Below are 20,680 nucleotides of genomic sequence, written 5' to 3'. Positions count from 1 at the left end.
CCAGGCATGCTGGCAGTCCACTGGAATCTCGCTGCCACATAACTACAGCATTAATCAATAAGCTGTGGTTCACATCTGCGCTGTAGACATTCAAGACATTATTGTCACCGTACAGATAGATGCAATCTTGTGTAGAGCTAGCCTGAATAATTAGGTCACACACACAAATTGAGATGATAAAGTAAATGAAAAAGCGTGAAATATCAGCTATAAAAATATCAAAATAGGATGATTTTATATATATATATATATATATATAATAATGACGTAACAGTGACTTTTCATAAAAATGCAAAAAGAACAGCAATTGACATAAAAGTATGTATAACCACTATTTAATGTGGATTTAACTTTAGGAATCCTGGCAATGTCCATTCCTTTAAAATCTAAACTGATTTACAGAATCAGTTTTCCTGTCGTGTCCCGAAGGAGCTCAGTCTGAGACAACTGTCACTAAAAACACCACCATGGAGAGTATACCTTGATGAGTAATCACTTCTGTTGTGTGGGCTCCATGTAACTTAAATGAGAGGTTTTTCAAGGGAAGCCTACCTCGACCATAACGAGGCATTCCTGTGTTAAAAAGCTGGCTTCACATCGGGATGCTCTGCTTGACTTAAAATATACAGTAGACCAGGAAAGTTTGGAAGAGACTGAAGAGGGAGGGAGGAGGCGAGACTCAGGGGGAGAAAGACTGATGGTCGCTTTGATCTTCGGAGGCCTGTCTGGATTTACAAAAAAAAAAGAAAGAAAGAAAGAAAAGAAAAGACAAGTGTCCAAGTCCCTTTTTCTAAACCTTAAGAGAACGCGAGGAAGTCAAGTACTCAAGTGATTCTTAAAAAGATGATGATACTCTCTTAACAATAGTATACTTTTGCTTATCTTAAGAAATAACAAGTGAAATATTAACGCTCTTTGTTTTACTTTTCCCTGGTCAAACATTATCGACAGGAATTTTGATCTGTTGAAGATTTGTTTTCGTTTTTTGTTCCCACTTGACTCTCAGGCAAGTGTGTAATAAGATGGGTATTCTCACTTCATAAATTTGTGGTGGAATGGGAAATGTGCATTTTAAGGCCAATAAAAGCCACCACATCAAATGAAACATCGCGGATCAAAGGAACCAACGCATGGGCATTTTTTCCCCCTCTATAAATTAAAAAGGGGGGTAGTCTGCCACGCTTGATCATGCCCCGAGTCCTGCCCCGCTCCTGCGATTGGCTGGACTGACACACAAGGGGGGAAAGTTTGAATAAAATACAAGAGCATGGCACGAGTGTTGTCGTTCAAGCTTGCGCGCTTGTCCAGCAGTTCTCCTGGATATATGGGCAAAGAGTTATAGGCGCACTTCTTGAAAGTTTCAAATACTGAGCGAATTTGACGGATGACTGTGACTGGTCTGAGGACTTGTTCTTTTAAGTGACATTAAAACGTATGCGTTTCTCGGAACCGCCGGCGAGATTGTGGCGTCTTTTTTTTTGTGCGTAATAGTCGTTTAATTTCTCCGCTCCGTTTGTGAAAACTGTTGTGTCTCCGTGACGAGACGCTGCATTTTGAAGGAAGGGCATCTAACCCCGTGGATACGATGACAGCGATCAGAATGGTTTCATCAGTGCTGCTGCTGGTGCTGATGCAGTCCGGAGCGCTTTGCGCACGGAGGTTCCGGGGTGGCCGCAACCCACAACCGCGACGCGCACCACCTCCTCCAACGTACCGGGCCGACCGGGGCGAGACCACGGAGAGCTTCCCTCTGGATTTCACCGCCGTGGAGGAGAACATGGATAACTTCATGACACAAGTCAAGAACCTCGCGCAGTCCCTGTACCCGTGCTCGGCGCAGAAGCTCGACTACGACATGAAGCTGAACCTTTTGGAGAATACATCAGTCACCTGCAACGACGGAAGTCCTGCGGGGTATGTACCAACTGAGAGACGCATTACAGTGTAACAGATCCGTGATTTCCATGAGACTGGATCACCGACAGGTCAAAGCAAGGGCAGCTGTGCAGCAGTGCGCCCTGGAGCTACAGTAGGAATTGTTATTTTGCGTAAAGGGTACTTCAGCAGGGCGCACCTCATCCTGCAGGACATCCTGCTACCCGAAGTAAACCCACATGTATCTGGCCTCAGGACACCGGTGCTCATCTCAATAAACATGTTAGTAGACTGCGCGCAGAAGTTTCCCAATCTGGTTTAAAATTATATGAAATAGGAACATTTTGAAAAAATAATTTTCCGGGAAAGTACAAAGGTCCAGTCGGGATAAGACAGACAGCTGCTTTGTGTCAGCGAAGCGTGAAATTTGCCGACAGCCACATGGCCCATGCTTCATTTCCTTTGCTTCAAATTAGTATGCAGGATTTGCTCTGCAGAAAGTTTAGATTTAAGTTTTCAGACCCCCGCCCCTATCTCTCTTTCTCTCTCCTCTGCCTCCCTCTCCGTCTCTCTCTTTAGGTTGCATCCAGTGCGCAAACTGTTGACTTATTGTGATTGTACGGTAGTTTTAACAGTAGGTTTTCTCTACTTGTTATTTCTCTGTTTGCTTAATGGGGTGAACAATGGATCGCTACTTTGACATCCACTCCTGACTCTGTCGTTAAGCAAAAATCCATTTGGCTGTAAGAAAAGCCTGCATGGTTTCTCTTCTAAAGGGGGATAAGCCATGACACTAAAAGCACATTAACATCAGACAGAGCCTCTGTCTCTTCTATTGTATAACACATAAACACCTCTCGGTCCTATAGGCACTGTGTTATGTGCCATTTGGTAAAGCAGAGAGTGAAACAGTGGGTTAAACCGATTCTTATACAAATAATACTGTTGACTGAGTTATGGCAGGTGGGGATGACTCAGATAAGAGGGGCGGTTTAAAACATGTCATTTTTCATATTCATACACATCTTTACATCATTTTCTATGTGAGCCATGTCCTAAGGATAGTGCACACAACTTATTCTACATACGTATTCTACATTATTATAATAAAGGTTTGTGCCACAATGAGAGAACAGCATTTAAATTGCGTGGCCACATGAGACTTTGATGCCATCATGAAAAGGAACTTATCTGGGACCAGTGCCGACTTGACTGAGATATGTTTTGATGTATACAGTACATGTGTCTTTATGGATTTACTATCCTGTCTTAATTCTTGTTAAACCCCAGAGTGCCTGGTAGGGAGAGCTGTCCCCCCAGCGCGGTAAAGCTCTTTGCGCTCTTTAGAGACGCAGCATGAGGACGAGCGCAGGGGACAGTTACTGGCAGATGGCCGTTTCATTCACTACACGTGCGGTGGCTGAAATACTAATCCATCAGTTGCTAGCAGTATTTTCCAGAGAGGTATTGTTACAGTTAACAGACAAGTGAGGATAAAAGGTTTAAAAATAAATAAATAAAACATTCACTGATGGTGGAACTGTGTGATTCATCTTTTGGAGTTGCACTTGTTAGAGCGAGTGGGTTGATGCAGCAGCGCCTTCGCTTCTTGGCTTGTTTCGCTTGCCAAACCCGCCTTCACTTTGTTGTTTGGAAGTAGTAAGTAGAGTGCACGGTCCTCAGCCTACATCACTGACTGTGGCTCGAAATAATAGTACAAGACATCAGCTTTAGCCAAAATGTGATTCGGTGTCTGAGAAAACAGCTCAGAGCTTCAGCCAAGTCTGTTTTCTTTTGCTCTTTAGGAGTTTAGTCACTGGCAAAGTTGGGTGAATATTTGTAGAATTAAACACCCCTCAGCCTCAAAGAACTACATTTGGAAGAACTCATCTCTGTGGCTAAAGCTACTCTGCAGAACAGAAATGCTCTCTTATCCATCATTATGTTGAAAAATAGATGATGATCAGGAGAATCAAGGCGTCTTCTGGGCTGACAACATACAGCACGTAACAAAATGTTTCCTTCACACTTATCTTACCCATGGTGCATTTAAGGACATTATCATGAGCGTGTAATGCGTCCTAAACACAGCAGACATCGTACGTGTGTGTTGACACAGCCACACACCAAATTAAGTTATGTCCCTTATCGTATCATTACTGTGGACAGGAGCCTTGATTATATCTATACTGCGTGTGATGACAACAGCTGAGGAATGATGAGCTCACAGTGAAGAGATTATGATGGTACATTACCAATTCTTGCTACATTAAACATAAGGAATACCATCTACAGGCATAAAAGGGATAGGGGAAGGAAGGCTGTTTATCTTCTGCTTAATCACTAGATCAGTTCCCTAAGTGCAGAACATACACACGTCACTCATTGTTCCTCTCCCTGATTTTATGTTGGCAGCATTACATTTCGGCTGTTTTGTGTCACCTTTTTTAAGATAACGATCCAAAACAGGACATCCTTGTTTAGATAGAAACGATGAGGTCATGTTTGTTTTTGTTTCATGCCTGGATACCATGTTTGTTGGTGGAAACACTGAGGGTAATACTTTTCAGCGTTTCATCTTTCTCTCTCCAGTGCATCATATTGAACTTGTGGAATGTGTCTGTTTCTGTTTGATGTTTATCATGTTTTTATTGCTACAGTGGCAGTGTAAAATAAACGTTGAGGACTTTATAATCTTATTTACATATTTTCAATATTTGCGGAACTTATACGCCTGCTATAATGTGTGGATTTTATGTTTTTTGTGTCTTGTAGGTACTATCTGAAAGAATCACGAGGCAGCAGACGGTGGCTGATATTCTTAGAGGGTCAGTATTAACGATGCATCTGAACAATTTGATTTCATCCTCAAATTCATAATCAATAATAACTGTAGTTGATTTGTGTGAGAAATTAAATCTGCTGTGTTTCTGCTTCCAGGTGGCTGGTACTGTTTCAACAAGGAGAACTGCGACAGCCGATACGAGACCATGAGGAGATTGATGAGCTCATCCAAGTGGGCCCAAACTAAAACAGGTCAGCTTCAGCAAGTCATAAATGTTTCACTATTCACACTGCTGTGTACGACTCTGGCCTGACCCCCCTCACACAGTGGAAAAAAGTGCTTAGATCCCACTGTGTCTCAGAAATTAAAAAGGATCAGTGCTCATCTTCAGTGTTTTTGAGACGAACACCCTGCCACCTGGCGCCCACTGCTGTCGGAACCGAGATGCCTCCCTCTCTCATTGCAGCGTAATAACTGTAATCAATGTGGTAATGATGATGAGGAAGAAGAGGATGTTGCCTGGGAGTGCCAGGACGGTTAATGACACATGTTGATCTGTCTCTGCAGGAACAGGGATCCTGTCTCCACTGCCGGAGGAAAACCCTCACTGGTGGAATGCCAACATGGTGTAAGTTGACTCTTGTTTTTGTGCTTAGTGACACTCAGCTTTGTAATCATAGGTGGCAACTTTAACCTTACGTTGGTTTTGCAGGTTCATCCCGTACTGCTCCAGCGACGTGTGGAGTGGCGCTACGGCCAAAACGGAGCAAAGTAAGAAATGACAAAAGTCATAAAAAACCATAACATACTGTACATATCATTAGAGCTGATTTACAGTGTTGCTTTCTTTGTCTTATATAAAGGTGGCTATGCCTTCATGGGCTCACTGATTATCCAGGAGGTAGTGAAGGATCTGCTGAACAAAGGTCTGGACAACGCAAAGGTCCTCCTCTTAGCAGGAAGCAGGTGTGTACACGTGAGAGCACCCTTCCACATCTCATTCACATTCCTGTGTAGGTACCAGTGTGATTAAGTCATGTTTCGATGTGCAGCGCGGGTGGCACTGGGGTCCTGCTGAATGTAGACCGTGTGGCGGAAACACTGGAGGGACTTGGACACACTGGGATACAAGTGCGAGGTCTGTCTGATTCTGGCTGGTTCCTGGACAACAAACAGTACCACTGCACAGACTGTGTGGACGCTGTCAACTGTTCACCCACTGAGACCATCAAAAGAGGCATAAAGTAAGGGAGACAATTACTGTTATCATAAAATATTAGAAGTCAAGATTTTGTAAGATGGTACCACTAGTCGCCAAAATAGTCGTAGTAGTATTCGAGTTGATGAGATCCTCAGGTGCTTTGTACAGACATCATGTCTCATCTGTACTTTTGACCTGCCCGGTCAGGTACTGGGGAGGAGTGGTGCCAGAGAGGTGCCAGCAGACACATCAAGGAGAAGAGTGGAACTGTTTCTTTGGCTACAGAGTATTCCCGTCAATAAAAAGTGAGTCTTATTCTGTACTACCTATGTATGTATCCACAGCAAGGTCCAAGTCTAGTCTTATATTAATCTTCTGTTCGCCCTGTTCAGGCCCTGTGTTTGTGGTCCAGTGGCTCTTTGATGAGGCCCAGCTTACAGTGGACAACATCCAGCTAACCGGACAACCTGTGCAGGAAGGCCAGTGGCGCTACATCCAAAATCTGGGCATAGAGCTGAGAAACACTCTGAAAGATGTCCCGTAAGTTTCGCATTTTAATTGTAGAATCCAAATTAGGTCTATAGCATGTGTTCCGATTGATTTATGTTTTTTTTATCCTTTTTCAGGGCTATGTTTGCTCCAGCATGCCTATCTCATGAAGTTATCACCAGAAAGTGAGTATGATTTGTTTTTCACACCTCCCTTTCAAGTGTGTAACTGACAGAGGGAATTTGAAACCGTGCACTCAGGCTGTTCTACGTGTGAGCTGACACTGCCCCCATGTGTTGTCTTCTAGCTACTGGATTGACGTGCAGGTTAAAGGCACCTCCTTGCCTCGAGCGCTGCACTGTTGGGACCGGAGCCTCAACGACAACAGGAACAACAAAGCCCCGCCCAAAGGCTGCCCGGTGCATTTGATTGACAGCTGCCCGTGGCCACACTGCAACCCCACCTGCCCGACCATCCGAGACCAGTTCACGGGACAAGAGATGAACGTCATTCAGTTCCTCATGCACATGGGCTTCGATGTGCAGAAGATGGCTCAGCAGCAGGGCATGGACCCCAGCAAGCTATTGGGCATGCTCAGCAGCGGCAGCTAAAGGGACACACACAAACACACACACACACACACACACACACACACACACACACACACACACACACATTCAGTATCTCCAAGCTATAAGTCCGAGCAGGGCTGTCTGCTCTCTCTGGCCAGTGTCCCATGCCAAATACCTCCAAGTACCCATCCACCATCACAACCCAGGATACCTATGTTCTATTCCCCTCTGACCTTCTGTTTACTTTAGTCCAAACCTCATGGTCATACAAAGGGGCTTACATTTTGACACACAATCCTTTCCATCAACTACTGGGTACAGGGCCAACATGCCACCATGACAAGGCACAACTCTCTGCTACTCTCCATTTAAATTATCTTTTGCTTTGTAAAAGAAAAGAAATAATCACAAATGTAATCCAGTTTTAAGGATGCTCATTGATGTTCTGTTTTTTTTAAATATTATTTCCATCCTTCCATATAGACTATATTAAGTCATTGTTAAAGGTTGAGTGTGTAGGATTTAGTGACATCTAGTGGTGAAGCTGCATGTTGCAGCTGAATATCCCTCACCTCACCCTCCGAAAGAGAACCCGTGGTGGCCTTCGGTTGTCATAAAAACTCAAAAGGTGTTTAGTTTGTCCTGACTGGGTTACTGTAAAAAACATGGGGGCCTCCATAGAGAAGACTCACTCCTGATGTAAATATAAAGTATTTAAAAATAAATGGCTCATTCTAGGGTAAAGAAAAACAACAATTTGTACAATTTAGGTGATTACACACGGGTGAAAATATCACTAAGATTATTTTATATTCCTTTTCTGCCAATAAATCCCTTTCACCTAAATCTTACACACTGGATCTTTAAAGAAAGAAAATGTCTCAATGATGTAAGGATGCTGTTAATTAAAAACTATAGATTATATAAGGGTATAATTTTGTTCAAACTGTTTTATAGTTGGGTTCTTGTACACAAAACAACTAAAGTCTCATTAACGGGGACATATGATAAGTTTAGAAAAGCACTGGATCAGAAAGGAAATTTCATATTTACCTCTACGATAGAGAGAAACAACCTAATAACACTAGTAATGCCTTTGATCAACTTCTCACACTCTACATAGTTAGGCTGCAGTCTAGGGCTGCAGTCTATATTGATACTTATAACAATAAATCCCACATTACAATTTGCATTTAAATTAAAGATTGATTGTTGCTCCTGAGTGATGGTTGTGGTTTTAAACTCTTTCTTTATGAGCAGAGAATGAGAAAAATGCTAAACAGTAACAAATTTACAAATCTGAGGTACATCAAATATATGTTAAACCTCCTCAATGTGCCTCCACAAGCAATATATCGATATATATATTGAACCGTTGTTATATTCCTATTCATGAAAATTATATTGCAATAACTATCAATATTGTTGAAAACCCTCTTGACCGTGTTTAAATCGGAGTGGCATATTTTCGACAGCTGTGAAAGACGCCACGGTGTCTGGTCCAGTCATATTGTGAAACTCATTGCGGTGCTAAAGTGGACCTAGAAACACTTAGCAGGTCTGTCAGAAGCTGTACGTACACACACCACAGTGCCATTACATCTAGTCTATACCTCTTTCTCACAGGCTGCATCACCACAATACGATGGTCCAGACCCAATCGAAGGCGACACATTCATGTTAGGTCACCTCAGTAGCTCAGCAATCCTCAGATCAATGCAATGAACATTTAAAGGGAGACAAATACCGTGTATTGTATATTTTTGGGAGTATTTGTATAGGTTCTTTCAAGTGTTCACTATTGCAACTCCCTTATTATATTTCATAATAGAGATCACTTTTTAATATAATGACAGTGTTGTATGTAATGATGTCTTTATATATGATGTTTTTTTAAAAGACCTCTATTTCGCATCACACCAGAGAAGGAAAGGTATTACAAATTGTAATTTTATTCTGTAACATATTTTTTAACAGATAAAAAAAACTCAAGCTACATTGGTAATTTACATATTTATTTTGTTATGTAAATCATATTTATAAGTGCTATTTTCACAGAGAAGTGATTCTTTGTAAATTGTAAATACATTGCTGTTTTTTTTTCTCTTTGTGTTGATTGCATGTCTTTGTATCAGACCTGAAAGTAACGTCACATTACATAAACTACAAGGTAAATATTGCTGTGTGGTCTTGTAATTGCTGTTCTGATGATGCTTATTACTAATGTTATTACTAGTACTATTCGTTGTTACACAATTCCTATGTTACACTCATAGTAAAAATCCCTTTAGCAGGCGATAAGGTCAACAGCTCCCTCAGCCACCGAACAGATTGATAATAGATATGAGGCTCAGTGCACTTAGAGTGACAGCACAAACATTAAAAAAAAAAAACTTTCATATAACTGTTTCTGTTAAATCTTAAGAAACGTATAATCCCTTAAAAATGGAAAATAGTTTTGAATAATGCACAGTAAATCGTGTAATATTTGAGTTTTCAATAAATTCAAAATGAACTATAACTTGAAGGAAGATGAAATAAGATAATCCTTTATTCGTCCCACAACCGGAACGTGAACTGATAATTTAAAAACAAATCTAAGATCCATTTATTTTCACAATACATTTCTCCGTTCTGCAGCAACAAAGAGAAGCTAAATCAATTTGCCTTTCGATAACCTATCAACACAATACATACTATGCACTCACACATCGAAACAAGACACTGTCCAAACCATCAAGATCAATTTGACCAATTTGAGCAGAGTTTCCTGCTCCAGGATATTCCGACTTATGCTCAGGAAGAGCCAAATATTGAACCCCCTAACTTTGCTCAACCCGCTGAGCCACAGCCATATTTACACACCCTAACCAACAGATCCAAGTATTTCACCATCTCAGTTTGGGCCAATTTGGCAACCTCTCTATAAAATGATCCATCAGAAAAAAAAACTGATTTGAATGTATTGATTGTTTGTGAAGCAGCTGTGGAGCTCAGGAGGTCGAGTGAGTCGTCTGCCAACCTCAATGTCAATGGTTTTATTTGAATGTGTGTGAATGGGTGAAGGTGACTTGTAAAGAGTATTTGCATGTGACTACAAGCGCTACACAAATGCAGTCCCTCTAGTGTCTCACAGATCAAAACCTTATACCCAGGAAATCAGACACTGTTGGGACAGCTTCAAAGCAAGTGAACTACAATGTGGATGAAAAGAGACCATATATTCTATTCTTAATCCTTACATGCATTGTGCTTCCTTGTTACACATTGACCACAGTACAACTTGGGTTGGGAGTTGGGTGTGTCATGTTAATAGCAGTTTCTGTAGCCTCATACAACTCGAGATCAGAAGCAGCCTCATAGGTTTTCTTTCTGAATCTAAACCCCAAGATTTTTAATTTTCTAAATTGTCATCTCTTGCTACAAAATATAGATTTTTCTATTACATAACTTTCAACATATCAAGAGACTCAAGCAGACTTTGATATGTAAAATCTATTGAGCATTCCTTTACCCCCTACGTTTAAAAATACAGACAGTGCCTGACTATAATAATTCTTATGAAACAAATATATATTAATTTAACATTTCTCATATACCTTTTCCTAATTCTCTCTTTTATAATAATATATTTATAAAAATTCAATGCATGGGATTCAAAAATATACATTGTTGTATGGAGTGCGACCGTTTTAGTTGGTAGTTTTCTGTAAGAATCACCTTGCACACTACAAATCAAAAATCAGTGCGCTAATATCACAGGTTAGAGTATTTTAAGTAACTGCTAATCCGTTTCCACTTCCTTCTCACATACATAGCTCAAATCTGTCATCACATGTGTATAATCATCCCTCTGGACCTGTATGTAATTTCTGTCTCTAATGGGAGTCTTAGCCTGCCTCCCTGTCATTACACTGCGTATAAATGCCAGTTTCTTACTAAGGCAGCTCTGACTCAGCCTCTCTGGGTGCACCCTCGAAATACGAATCCCATACTGCCTGCCACATGTAGCCTCCCACCCCTCTGTGGAATATAGACCCCCTATTTATAGAGCTGGCGAGGCCTGTAACCCTGTCCTCGGCACAAACACAAACTTTAAACGGCCACCCCTTGCAGTCCACCGAGTACAGACTGACACACACACACACACAGACACACTCACTCACAGGACATTCAGGAGGGAGAGGGTGTGTGTTTTTGTGAGGAAGAAAGAGTGGGAGACCAAATCCAAGAAGCAAAGGGAAACAGAAACAGTGAGACAAAGTGCAGGAGACAGAGCCAACAGTTTGAGTGATTTTCACTGGCGGTTAAGGGCCTGTAGTGAAGAAATTACAAGGGATCATGGAGTAACGGGACTTGACAGACAAGACAACAAAGTACTCCACCTGTTCGGCAGCGAGGGCTACTGTTGGAAGACTGATCTCGGCATACGACTTACAGATGGGAGCTTATTGGACAAGCTCTTTCTTTATTTTGAACTTGTAACACACTGGACAGCTTGAGGATTGAAGAGAGCAAGCAAAGGAAAACCAAGGTTTCAGAGGACATACACCACAGCTTCGAGTAAGACTGGGATCAAACCCTTACCCTTAAAGACAATATAAAAAGGACTGTTGTATTTGTATTTGTATGAAGTAGTTTCTATATGCATGTTTCATAGACTTGTGCAACGAAGCTGTGCCATTTCCTTCCTAAACAACTTCCCAATCAACAAGGATATTTTACCACTTGGGTCTAACTAAATTAAATAAAGTCATTTACTATTACAAACTACCATAAAAACGTCGACAAAACAGTGTATGAATGTAACTTAAACACAGGGCTGTAATTACAAAGTAAGCTCAGGGTAAACTGACAGACGTTTGTAATTAAAGACCAACTATAAAAGGCAACAGAAGAAAGGGTGAGGTCTACATCGACAGAGGAGACCGCAAGGACACCAGGACAGAGAACAGGCCGTCGAGAACCTAACCAAGAAAAACAGCACACCATGGATTCTCATGGAGGACACTACCTCAACAAAGACGCTGTGTTGTCACCTTTAGGTGCAGCCCGAATGTGCCAGATGCTCCTCGGCTGCACCATATTGGCCCTTGTGTCCCACAGTGCAGGCTACAGCGCCACCTATGGAACCTTCTGCATGTTTGTGTGGGGTTTCTGCTTCGCTGTGACACTGGTCGTGTTCACCTTGGACATCACCCGGCTCCACGCATGCATGCCCATTTCCTGGGATAACTTCACCGTGGCCTTTGCCATGTTGGCAACTCTCATGTACATCACTGCCTCTGTGGTCTACCCTGTTTACTTTCTCCAGACAGAGTGCCCAGATGAAAGCTGCGAGATCCAAATCTACCAAATTGCTGTCACTGTCTGCTCCAGTGTCTGCTGTTTCCCCTACGGAGTTGAGGTGTTCCTAACTCGAGCCAAACCAGGGGCTGTGGTGGGTTACATGGCCACGGTGTCCGGTCTACTCAAGGTTGTCCAGGGTTTTGTGGCCTGCATAATTTTCGGGGCTCTAGCCAATGACAGTGAATACAACAACTACATTGCTACCCAGTACTGTGTAGTGGTGTACAGCCTGTGCTTCTCTGTGACTGTGATAGTGGTCATCGTGACAGTCTCTGGAAGGACATCAGCACTGCGGTTCCCCTTTGACCGATTCGTAGTTGTCTACACCTTCTTTGCTGTGATTCTCTACCTCAGTACTGCACTTATCTGGCCCATCTTCAGTTTTGATAGGAAATACGGCACCACCGACCGTCCTGAGGACTGCCCACGTGGAGAATGTCCCTGGGACAGTAAGCTGGTGGTGGCAGTGTTCACCAGTGTCAACCTAATCTTGTATTTTGTTGATCTGATTTACTCCCAGAGGATCCGCTTTGTCTCCAGATCTGCTGTCTAAATGTTACCCCTTCAAGACTATTAATCCTCTGAGACAAGTGGACAGGTTTAAGCATCCAACATGCCGTCCACAGTCAGGTCTCATTGACGGACTCATTCCCTTGAATCCAAAAATGTATGGTGTTATTTCTGTGTAACAATTTTTATTATCAGTATTCAGCATTCTAGTATTGAGCCTCTTTGCTCAGCAGTCAAAACTGACAGTATTGCCCATGATACAGTATTTGCGAGAAAGGGCTTTTGCCCAGTTGTGTAATGACCTACCAGGGAGAGCATGCCAGGTGCACCGTTTAGCTGATGTTAGCAATTTCTTGCACCAAGGACTCTGGGAAATGCGTCCATCTCAGCACCAAATACATCCCTCCGCTCCAACTTCCTTTGGTGGTCTCATACAAGACAGACCTATGCGAGTGTAAGATAATGTTTAGAGTATCAGAGCAGTGCTATGTCAGATAGACACCCTCAGCCTTACAAAGACTCAGAAATGTATTTAATTGTATTTAAACAAATAAATTAGTGAAAATATGTCTCATAGAGAAGCATAGTAAATGTTAAGTCTGCAGTGTGCACTGAATGTAGCTGTTGGTTTTTGGCTTTACGGACATTTGGTTGTTTGCTGTTGTTGATTTTTTCAGTAATGTTCCTAATATATGGAATGTCAAATTTCACATTTATTAGGCTTTTCCAGTTATCCACTGAATTTTCAATGTATCTAATACATGGAGGTTTTTGAGAGCAGGTTTAAAGACAGTATCAAATTGATTATTTGTGATAAGAATGATCATGATGTGTAATATTTTGTCTTTTGCTACATTTCTAATGTGTCCTACGTTTAATTAAATATCTAATATTTTGTTTGTGTATTTTTGTTCATTTCTTTACACAAAGTGCTTCTTAATTCATGTGTGAACTTTTAGTTTCTACTTTCAGGAAACAGGAGACTTGTGTTGGACAAACAAACCAGGTATTTCCTTTGTACATTGGCAAAAGTTTGAAATTGGTGATTTCGATGGTTAAGATTCAAGATTCTTTACTGTCATATAAATTGGTCGTTGCACCATTACATGGAATTCTTACATTGCCAGTCCTCCATTGACATAAGTTTAAATACAAAAAGGATTAAACATAAAAATAAAATACTAAATTAAATGCATACATGGTGCATGGGGGCTGGGCCATATGACCAAAAAGGTTATGTCAATATAAAAAATAAAAATAATAAGTCATTATGAATAATTATCACTATAAATATCACATAATTATTTCTGTTAAGTTAGAAGACAGATCTTTGCTCCTGAGTTAAGGTTGTGGTTTTAAACTGTTGATAAATTGATAAACAGCGAAACATTTTACAAATCTGAGGTCAATCAATTACGTGTCGAAGCTCCTCAATAAAAATGTCATTATCATTATATGTATATTGTGCTAGAGTCATTGTAAAGGCTTTGTTTATATTGTGAGTTGGATGAAGGAAGTCACTCCTGAGCTTCCTTCACCAGAGTCTTGAAGGTGAATACTTTATTAACTCTACTTGTAGATGTCAATGCTCACGTTAATGAACAAGCTAGCAGGATATGGAGCAGGACTGTGGGGGAAACAGGTCGGTTACTTACTTCTGTTCTCTAACTTGGACACACTCCACTCACCATTCGCTTCGTGGCTCGTGATAACGCGTCTCCATGTCTTCCCCGTGTCGTTCAAGCTTTTCTCCAGCAGATGTTAGCAGAGTCCCGCCATCCTGAACGTCTCTGCCCCGCGGCTCTTACCTGATGCAACTGGCCTTTTCGGATTTGCAAACCCCGCCCCTCGGGGATATTCTTTTCCATTGGTCAAATATATCACGTGTCCCGCCAAACACGCGCGCTCATTGGCTCTCTCGTCCTGTCAGTCAGGTTTCTCTCCGGGGTCCAGTAAAGCGACAGCAGTCGGGTCCACGTTGACAGTTGTAGTAAACTCAGGTGAGTTTGTGGAGCCGTCGCTGCGTTTCCTGGTTATTCTGTGACCTCAGGGACGCCTCCATAGATTAGTAAGTTTATTTTTCTTTGTGAAAACATTCACTGTCAATATTAACATGGCTGCTGCCGCCGTGTGTTCAGAAAAGTCCCTCCGCTTAATGCGGAAGTTAGTTTGTTTACGACCACAGATCAAGAGGGGGGAAAGTTATGTCTATTGTTAGACTGGGCAAAGCCACCATTATCTCAAATTGAGGGGAAATGAATGTGTCATGTCTAATCTGTGTGATTTCCCCTCAGGTAGAATGAGTGTGGGGTTCATAGGAGCAGGCCAGCTGGCCCACGCTCTGGTGAGAGGCTTCGCAGCTGCAGGTGAGCTTTAAGTCAGACTGCACCATGTTCGAATCTCACATTACTAAATAGTTGGGGCCCAGATTTGGCCCACACTGTCACTGTCCGCTCCTGTTTGCCTGGGCACAACCTTGTTCTGGGCCACAAGTAAGCCACAGCAATACTGCATGTCAACCAAAGGTGGCCCGAATATGTTTTGTGTTATTTAGCCCATATTCACCATTTATCACATGGGCCACTTTAGGTTCACATCCGAATTAGACCTTGCCCAGAGCACAACGTGTTTTCCATAAAAGGTCCACTTTCATTTTAGGATATTTAGGCAACGTCAGGCTCACGTCCATTTTGTCTATGCAGCAAGAAGACCAGAAAAAAAGTGTCCTGAAGTGGACCACAGCCGTATGATATCTGGGATTATTCAGATTGGATTTGTGTTGTTGATGTATGTTGATTGCAATCAGTCAGTGATATGTTTTATTTTGTATTTTTCTCCTTTAAGGCGTGATTGCCACCCACAGAATCACAGCCAGCTCCCCAGACACAGATCTCCCCACAGTGCAGGGACTGAGGGTTGGTATAGACAAATAAGGGGATGAGTGTTGATGTTTGTTCCAAAAGTAATTCTGTTTTAATTCAGGGTGAGATTTTGCATCGTGAATAAAGCTTTGCTGTGCCTGCACAAGATGATTCCCTGTCCTTACTATGAAATACTGAAATACACGTAATTTTCACAGAAACTGGGTGTGAATTTCACCACCAGCAACAAAGAGACGGTGAAAAATTGCGACGTACTCTTCCTGGCCGTTAAGCCCCACATCATTCCGTTTGTTCTGGATGAGATCGGACCGGACATCGAAGATCGTCACCTTATTGTGTCGTGTGCGGCGGGTGTCACCATCAGCTCCATAGAGAAGGCAAGTCACATCCCTCTGTCTCCTGCATTACTGATGAACAACTGAAAGACTTGACAAACTAGAAGGTCAATTATAGCTTGTAACGTAATCAGTGTACATGCATTCACGTTTTTTAGCCTACAGGTACGTAAAAGTGAGTAATGTGGATTTCACATCCAGCAGGTAGTTGCTCGTTGTTATTTGTTCATTGTAAAAGTGAAATAAAAACCCTGCTGTTAAACCAGGAAAACACATTTAAACTGAAGTGTTGCCCCACATTATGATAATTGAAATCCCTGATGATTTCTAGTTTCACATCAACATCACATTGATATGACTCTCCCAGCTCTTGATGATGTATAATGCGGGTAAAAATTCATGCCTTTTTATTAAGCAACTTCAGCCTCTAGATATTAGGAACACACTCACTGCCACACAATTTGTAACACAAAGCTCTCTCTGTGTTTTTGTGGCCTTATCTCAGCAGAGCCTCCGGCAAAATAGTCACATGTTTGCTGCTTGCATTTGAAACACTTCCATTTATTGAAAACCTAGATAAACAGATATGTTGTTTAATCTCACAAAAGCAATGACTTCTAGAGTATTCATTATATAAATGTGTGATGCATGTTAGCCTTTTAAAGGCATATATGTTCAAGTCTGTCTTTAAACAATACTTGCATGTTAATATGTATATTTAATAAGCTTTTGATTGCTGTAATCGTTCCTCCTCTTCGTAATGATCATAGTAAATATCCCTTCCAAACTACATCCAATGTAATAGATTGAAGCCACAGTCATTGCTCGGTGCTAAAATATTTTCCCAAATTTATCTTGAGTTTATGTGAGTTTTCAGTTATCTGAGTTTGTCACACAAATCATGTACGTGATTATTTGCATAAAGAGGGCAGAGGTAAGATTCGATCATGATCGCGCATCGTGTGTACAGACTAGTTGGAGCTGAGCACTTGTGATCGGATCTCTCAGGACTGATGTTAATAACAGGGCTACTGACAAGTACGGCAACATGCACTGCACTACAAGTTCATGGTGGTGCACTCAAAGCAGTCAGTTGTTGCTGTCTTGGCTTTGAAGCGGAGGGGGAAGGACCTCCAACATATATTTAAGAAAACTTTGAGAAGGAATTCTGGGCTTGTGACTCTAGTTTTCGGACAGACTTAAAATGTCATTAATTATCCCTTAAATTTATAAACAAGTGATTTCAAATTTCTCTGCCTTGTAATCTCAAGGCAGTCCATGAAATAGTGCATCGTTCCCCCTTGCAGAAGCTGCTGCAGTATCGCCCTGCTCCGAAGGTGATGCGTTGCATGACCAACACTCCAGTGGTGGTGCGTGAAGGAGCCACTGTGTACGCCACGGGCACCCATGCAGAGGTGGAGGATGGGAAGCTTCTGGAGCAGCTGATGGCCAGTGTAGGATACTGCACTGAGGTGGAAGAGGATCTGATTGACGCTGTAACGGGTCTCAGTGGCAGTGGCCCTGCTTACGTGAGTTAATTATACAAGTATCCAGTGTGTTTGGGAATAATGAATTACCTAAAGTAAATGTGAAAAAATTGCCCAATGTATTGTTTGTGTTGCTTGTGGCTTTGCAGGCTTTCACAGCGGTGGATGCTCTAGCTGATGGTGGAGTGAAAATGGGCCTCCCCAGGAGACTGGCTGTACGCCTCGGAGCCCAGGCCATGCTGGTTAGGCCTTCATTTTTTTAACAAATATATGTGTGTTACATGGATTTGTTTTCTAGCTTTGGTCTGGTGATTGTTAGTTTGTCCAGTTGTGCTGGTAGTTTAAATGCAGGTTTCCTTGTTTTGTTGAGTTTGATTTGTTTTCATTTGTTTGTTAGCTAGGAGGATTACACAAAATGTACCCAACAGATTTCCATGAAATGTTGTGGAGGGGTGGGACATGACCCATGGAAAAACTAATACAATTTTGCTGCAGATCTTGATCAAGGGGGATCCAGGGTTTTCTTCAACATTGCAGGATAAAGAGTTTTCAACATTTTCTTTGATTTCTCAGATAAAAATGTTGGGACTGATATTTATGAGTGTGAGCAATTCTGGATCTTGAAAGTTTAAATGTGGTTTCATAAGACGGCTGTCTCTGCAGAGGTATTCGCTGTACTGAGTGCCATTCTAGTTTGTTTGTTTTTTAGCAGGATTACGCAAAGACTACTCAAACAATTTCCATGATTTTGTGTGGAGGCGTGGGGCATGAACCAAGGAAGAACCTATTAAATGTTGGTGTTGATCTGCATCAGGGGGCATATCAAGGATTTTTTTTCACTTTCTTTGACATTGCTAGATCGGGGGTTTTTGGCATTCTTACCAATTTCTCAGGGAAAATACATGGATCAAGTGTTTGTACAATTTGGTGTGGGTAGATTGAATTTTAGGGGACTGTAGGGTAGAGGTAGTCGCTCTTCTGATTGGTATTCTAGTTTAAAATATGTAGTTTCATTTCAGACAGAACCAGTTTAACCATCTGGTGTTGATATGGAGACCAAAATTAGTCACTCCTTTCTCACTCACACATTTTAATTCTAATGTTAATTAATTTGCTCTGCCACTGACAAATAAATACATCCTAATGCTATTTTGTGAGATGAACTCCAGTTGAATAAAAATACTTTGTTTATCACATCATTTGTGCTAAGTTGGGCTGATGTGGATCTTCCTTTGTGTTTCTGTTAAAGGGGGCAGCTCGAATGCTGTTGGACTCAGACGAGCACCCTGGGCAGCTCAAGGACAATGTGTGTTCACCAGGGGGCGCCACCATCCATGCCCTGCATGTTATGGAGAGTGGTGGATTCCGCAGCCTCCTGATTAATGCTGTGGAGGCCTCCTGTGTTAGGACTCGGTAGGTTGATATGAAAGAATGTGAGACAAACAAAGCAACAAATCATATTCCCTGTCATAGCATTGCATGAGAAATGCTTTTAAGTTAATTGTTACACTCAAGTTGCCAAAGGGTCTTTTGAAGTTCATAATTCAGACAGTAGATGGAGCCATGTGCCAATCATTTTAATAATGTCAGCTGGTTACTAATTACCTAGTGATGAGGTTATTATTATGCCATTAACTGTGTTGTGCTAAATATGTGTGTTGCATGCTACTTTGTAAAAGTCTCTGTGTTACTGCCCTTCTTTTGAAAAGGAAACTTCAGTTATTGGCTGACCAGGAGAATATCTCTCCAGCTGCCATAAAGAAAACAACTCTGGACAAAGTGCTTCAGCAGCCCGGAGTGAACGTAGAAGCTGCAGGAATCAAACCCCGTGCGATCAGTTTCTTTAACAGCAGTAACCCCAGGATCAAGAAGAACTGAATCCGCAGCATTTCATTTGATTTGTCACATCACTGACAATCCAGGATAAGCTGTCAGTAAATGCTGTTAATACACCATCACTGGCAGATGGTCTCTGAAACATAAGCTAAACTAATGAAATGTTGTCTAGATAAAAAAAATCATCTGAATTTGTGATGATACCTGATGCATGTTTATATTTTTGTAATGAAATGCATTTCCTTTGTAATGTTTTGTATTGTTCATTGATTCCCTCCCCATTTAAGGTTCAGTTCCTGTGATATCAAATTACTTCCCTTGGTGAGTTAATGGACTTTGAGATATATTATATTTCAATATCTGTTTACTAGTTAGGGCAAGGTCACACATACGTGAATGCGAAGCAAGTATCGCAGGTCATGTTGACTAGAGTTGAACTCCACGCCAAGCCACACCGAGGATTTACTTTGCCACAGGAAGCAGATGTGTTATTCACCTCCTCGTATGCACAGATTGGAAGTGAAGGATCCCCACTGCTTCATCTGTGTATGTGTCACCGCGGCCGTAACCATGCAGTCCTTGTTAGGCAGTTAAGCGTTTGTTGCTGTGTCCCACCCAATATGTTACATGATGGTTGGGACATGTTGTTTTCATTTTGGGGTTTATGCCTCATTCTGTTTGTGAACATCACAACTAAGAAACAACACATTCTATAAATCTCATACTTCCACTGCATCTTACCTCTGATGATACTTTTGATTATCTTGTAAATCAAATTCACGAGAAATTGCTTCAACTCCTTAGCTATTAAAAATCAAATCAATTAAAAAGTTTAAGGTGATACCGAAATATGCAGTAGGCCTATACAAAGCCATACATATTGGTATAAAACAAAGTATGATAATTATGAGCTCATTGACTTGATCAGGAGAAAACAGATTTTTGATTTGCAGTAGAAACTTTATACTGACACCAATGTACCTCATATTATTGATTTTGGTGTGGACCGCTGCATGCATGTGCATATATTCAGGTATAACAGTTGGTAGATCATGGTGGGACATTAGCTAATTAAAGTGCCTCTGTTGTGGAGGTGTGTTTTTATGTATTTTCAAAATTATGCTATATCAAAATAGATTATGAAATGCTACTTAAATATTTTATAAACAAAATGTGAACCGTTACATTTTATGATGTAATGAAGCTGGGTGTTTTCATATTTACTTTTATTAATAAATATGAAAAAGAAAACCTTGTGGGTGTGATTTGTTTTGTTGGTTTTTTCATTTATAGTAACCACTGTTTTCCTGTCACCTGACAGATTTGAGGTTGTTAAACCGTAACAACGTGTAGAGTGGG

General features: G+C 41.3%; 3 protein-coding genes across 6 annotated transcripts; all 3 read left to right on the top strand.

Moving 5' to 3' along the window:
* Positions 1-1,293: 1,293 nt before the first annotated feature.
* Positions 1,294-9,102, top strand: notum1a (notum, palmitoleoyl-protein carboxylesterase a). Its single transcript, XM_035179734.2, has 11 exons — positions 1,294-1,914; positions 4,651-4,703; positions 4,816-4,911; positions 5,228-5,288; positions 5,373-5,431; positions 5,524-5,626; positions 5,713-5,904; positions 6,069-6,166; positions 6,254-6,401; positions 6,488-6,535; positions 6,658-9,102. Exons 1-11 carry the CDS (start codon positions 1,586-1,588, stop codon positions 6,959-6,961), a joined length of 1,491 nt encoding a protein of 496 aa, XP_035035625.1. The 5' UTR covers positions 1,294-1,585; the 3' UTR covers positions 6,962-9,102.
* Positions 9,103-11,008: 1,906 nt separating this feature from the next.
* Positions 11,009-13,678, top strand: LOC118122848 (myeloid-associated differentiation marker-like protein 2). Its single transcript, XM_035179740.1, has one exon. It carries the CDS (start codon positions 11,913-11,915, stop codon positions 12,822-12,824), a length of 912 nt encoding a protein of 303 aa, XP_035035631.1. The 5' UTR covers positions 11,009-11,912; the 3' UTR covers positions 12,825-13,678.
* A 1,010-nt stretch (positions 13,679-14,688) lies between these two features.
* pycr1a (pyrroline-5-carboxylate reductase 1a) lies at positions 14,689-20,572 on the top strand. Of its 4 annotated transcripts, none has more exons than XM_035179737.2 (8): positions 14,689-14,781; positions 15,076-15,147; positions 15,626-15,696; positions 15,861-16,040; positions 17,306-17,527; positions 17,635-17,727; positions 18,735-18,898; positions 19,195-20,572. In XM_035179737.2, exons 2-8 carry the CDS (start codon positions 15,081-15,083, stop codon positions 19,361-19,363), a joined length of 966 nt encoding a protein of 321 aa, XP_035035628.1. In that variant the 5' UTR covers positions 14,689-14,781; positions 15,076-15,080; the 3' UTR covers positions 19,364-20,572. The 4 variants fall into 4 exon arrangements, with proteins under 4 accessions (XP_035035628.1, XP_035035627.1, XP_035035629.1 ...); XM_035179736.2 differs by having other exon boundaries at positions 14,693-14,849; XM_035179738.2 differs by having other exon boundaries at positions 14,717-14,849; positions 15,080-15,147.
* Positions 20,573-20,680: the final 108 nt, after the last annotated feature.

The sequence above is a fragment of the Hippoglossus stenolepis genome, chromosome 16 (genome assembly GCF_022539355.2).
Source record: "Hippoglossus stenolepis isolate QCI-W04-F060 chromosome 16, HSTE1.2, whole genome shotgun sequence".
NCBI lineage: Eukaryota > Metazoa > Chordata > Actinopteri > Pleuronectiformes > Pleuronectidae > Hippoglossus > Hippoglossus stenolepis.
Note: the sequence above shows the minus strand (reverse complement) of the source record. Positions and strands in the feature narration are given on the sequence as shown.

Excerpts from the sequence above, each read along its gene's own strand:
- LOC118122848 (XM_035179740.1), top strand. The coding sequence starts at position 11,913 with ATGGATTCTCATGGAGGACACTACCTCAACAAAGACGCTGTGTTGTCA.
- notum1a (XM_035179734.2), top strand. The coding sequence starts at position 1,586 with ATGACAGCGATCAGAATGGTTTCATCAGTGCTGCTGCTGGTGCTGATG. Across the intron at positions 5,432-5,523 it reads TACGGCCAAAACGGAGCAAA|GTGGCTATGCCTTCATGGGC; the intron begins GTAAGAAATGAC and ends TCTTATATAAAG. Across the intron at positions 6,402-6,487 it reads AACACTCTGAAAGATGTCCC|GGCTATGTTTGCTCCAGCAT; the intron begins GTAAGTTTCGCA and ends ATCCTTTTTCAG.
- pycr1a (XM_035179737.2), top strand. The coding sequence starts at position 15,081 with ATGAGTGTGGGGTTCATAGGAGCAGGCCAGCTGGCCCACGCTCTGGTG. Across the intron at positions 16,041-17,305 it reads CCATCAGCTCCATAGAGAAG|AAGCTGCTGCAGTATCGCCC; the intron begins GCAAGTCACATC and ends TCCCCCTTGCAG. Across the intron at positions 17,728-18,734 it reads TCGGAGCCCAGGCCATGCTG|GGGGCAGCTCGAATGCTGTT; the intron begins GTTAGGCCTTCA and ends TTTCTGTTAAAG.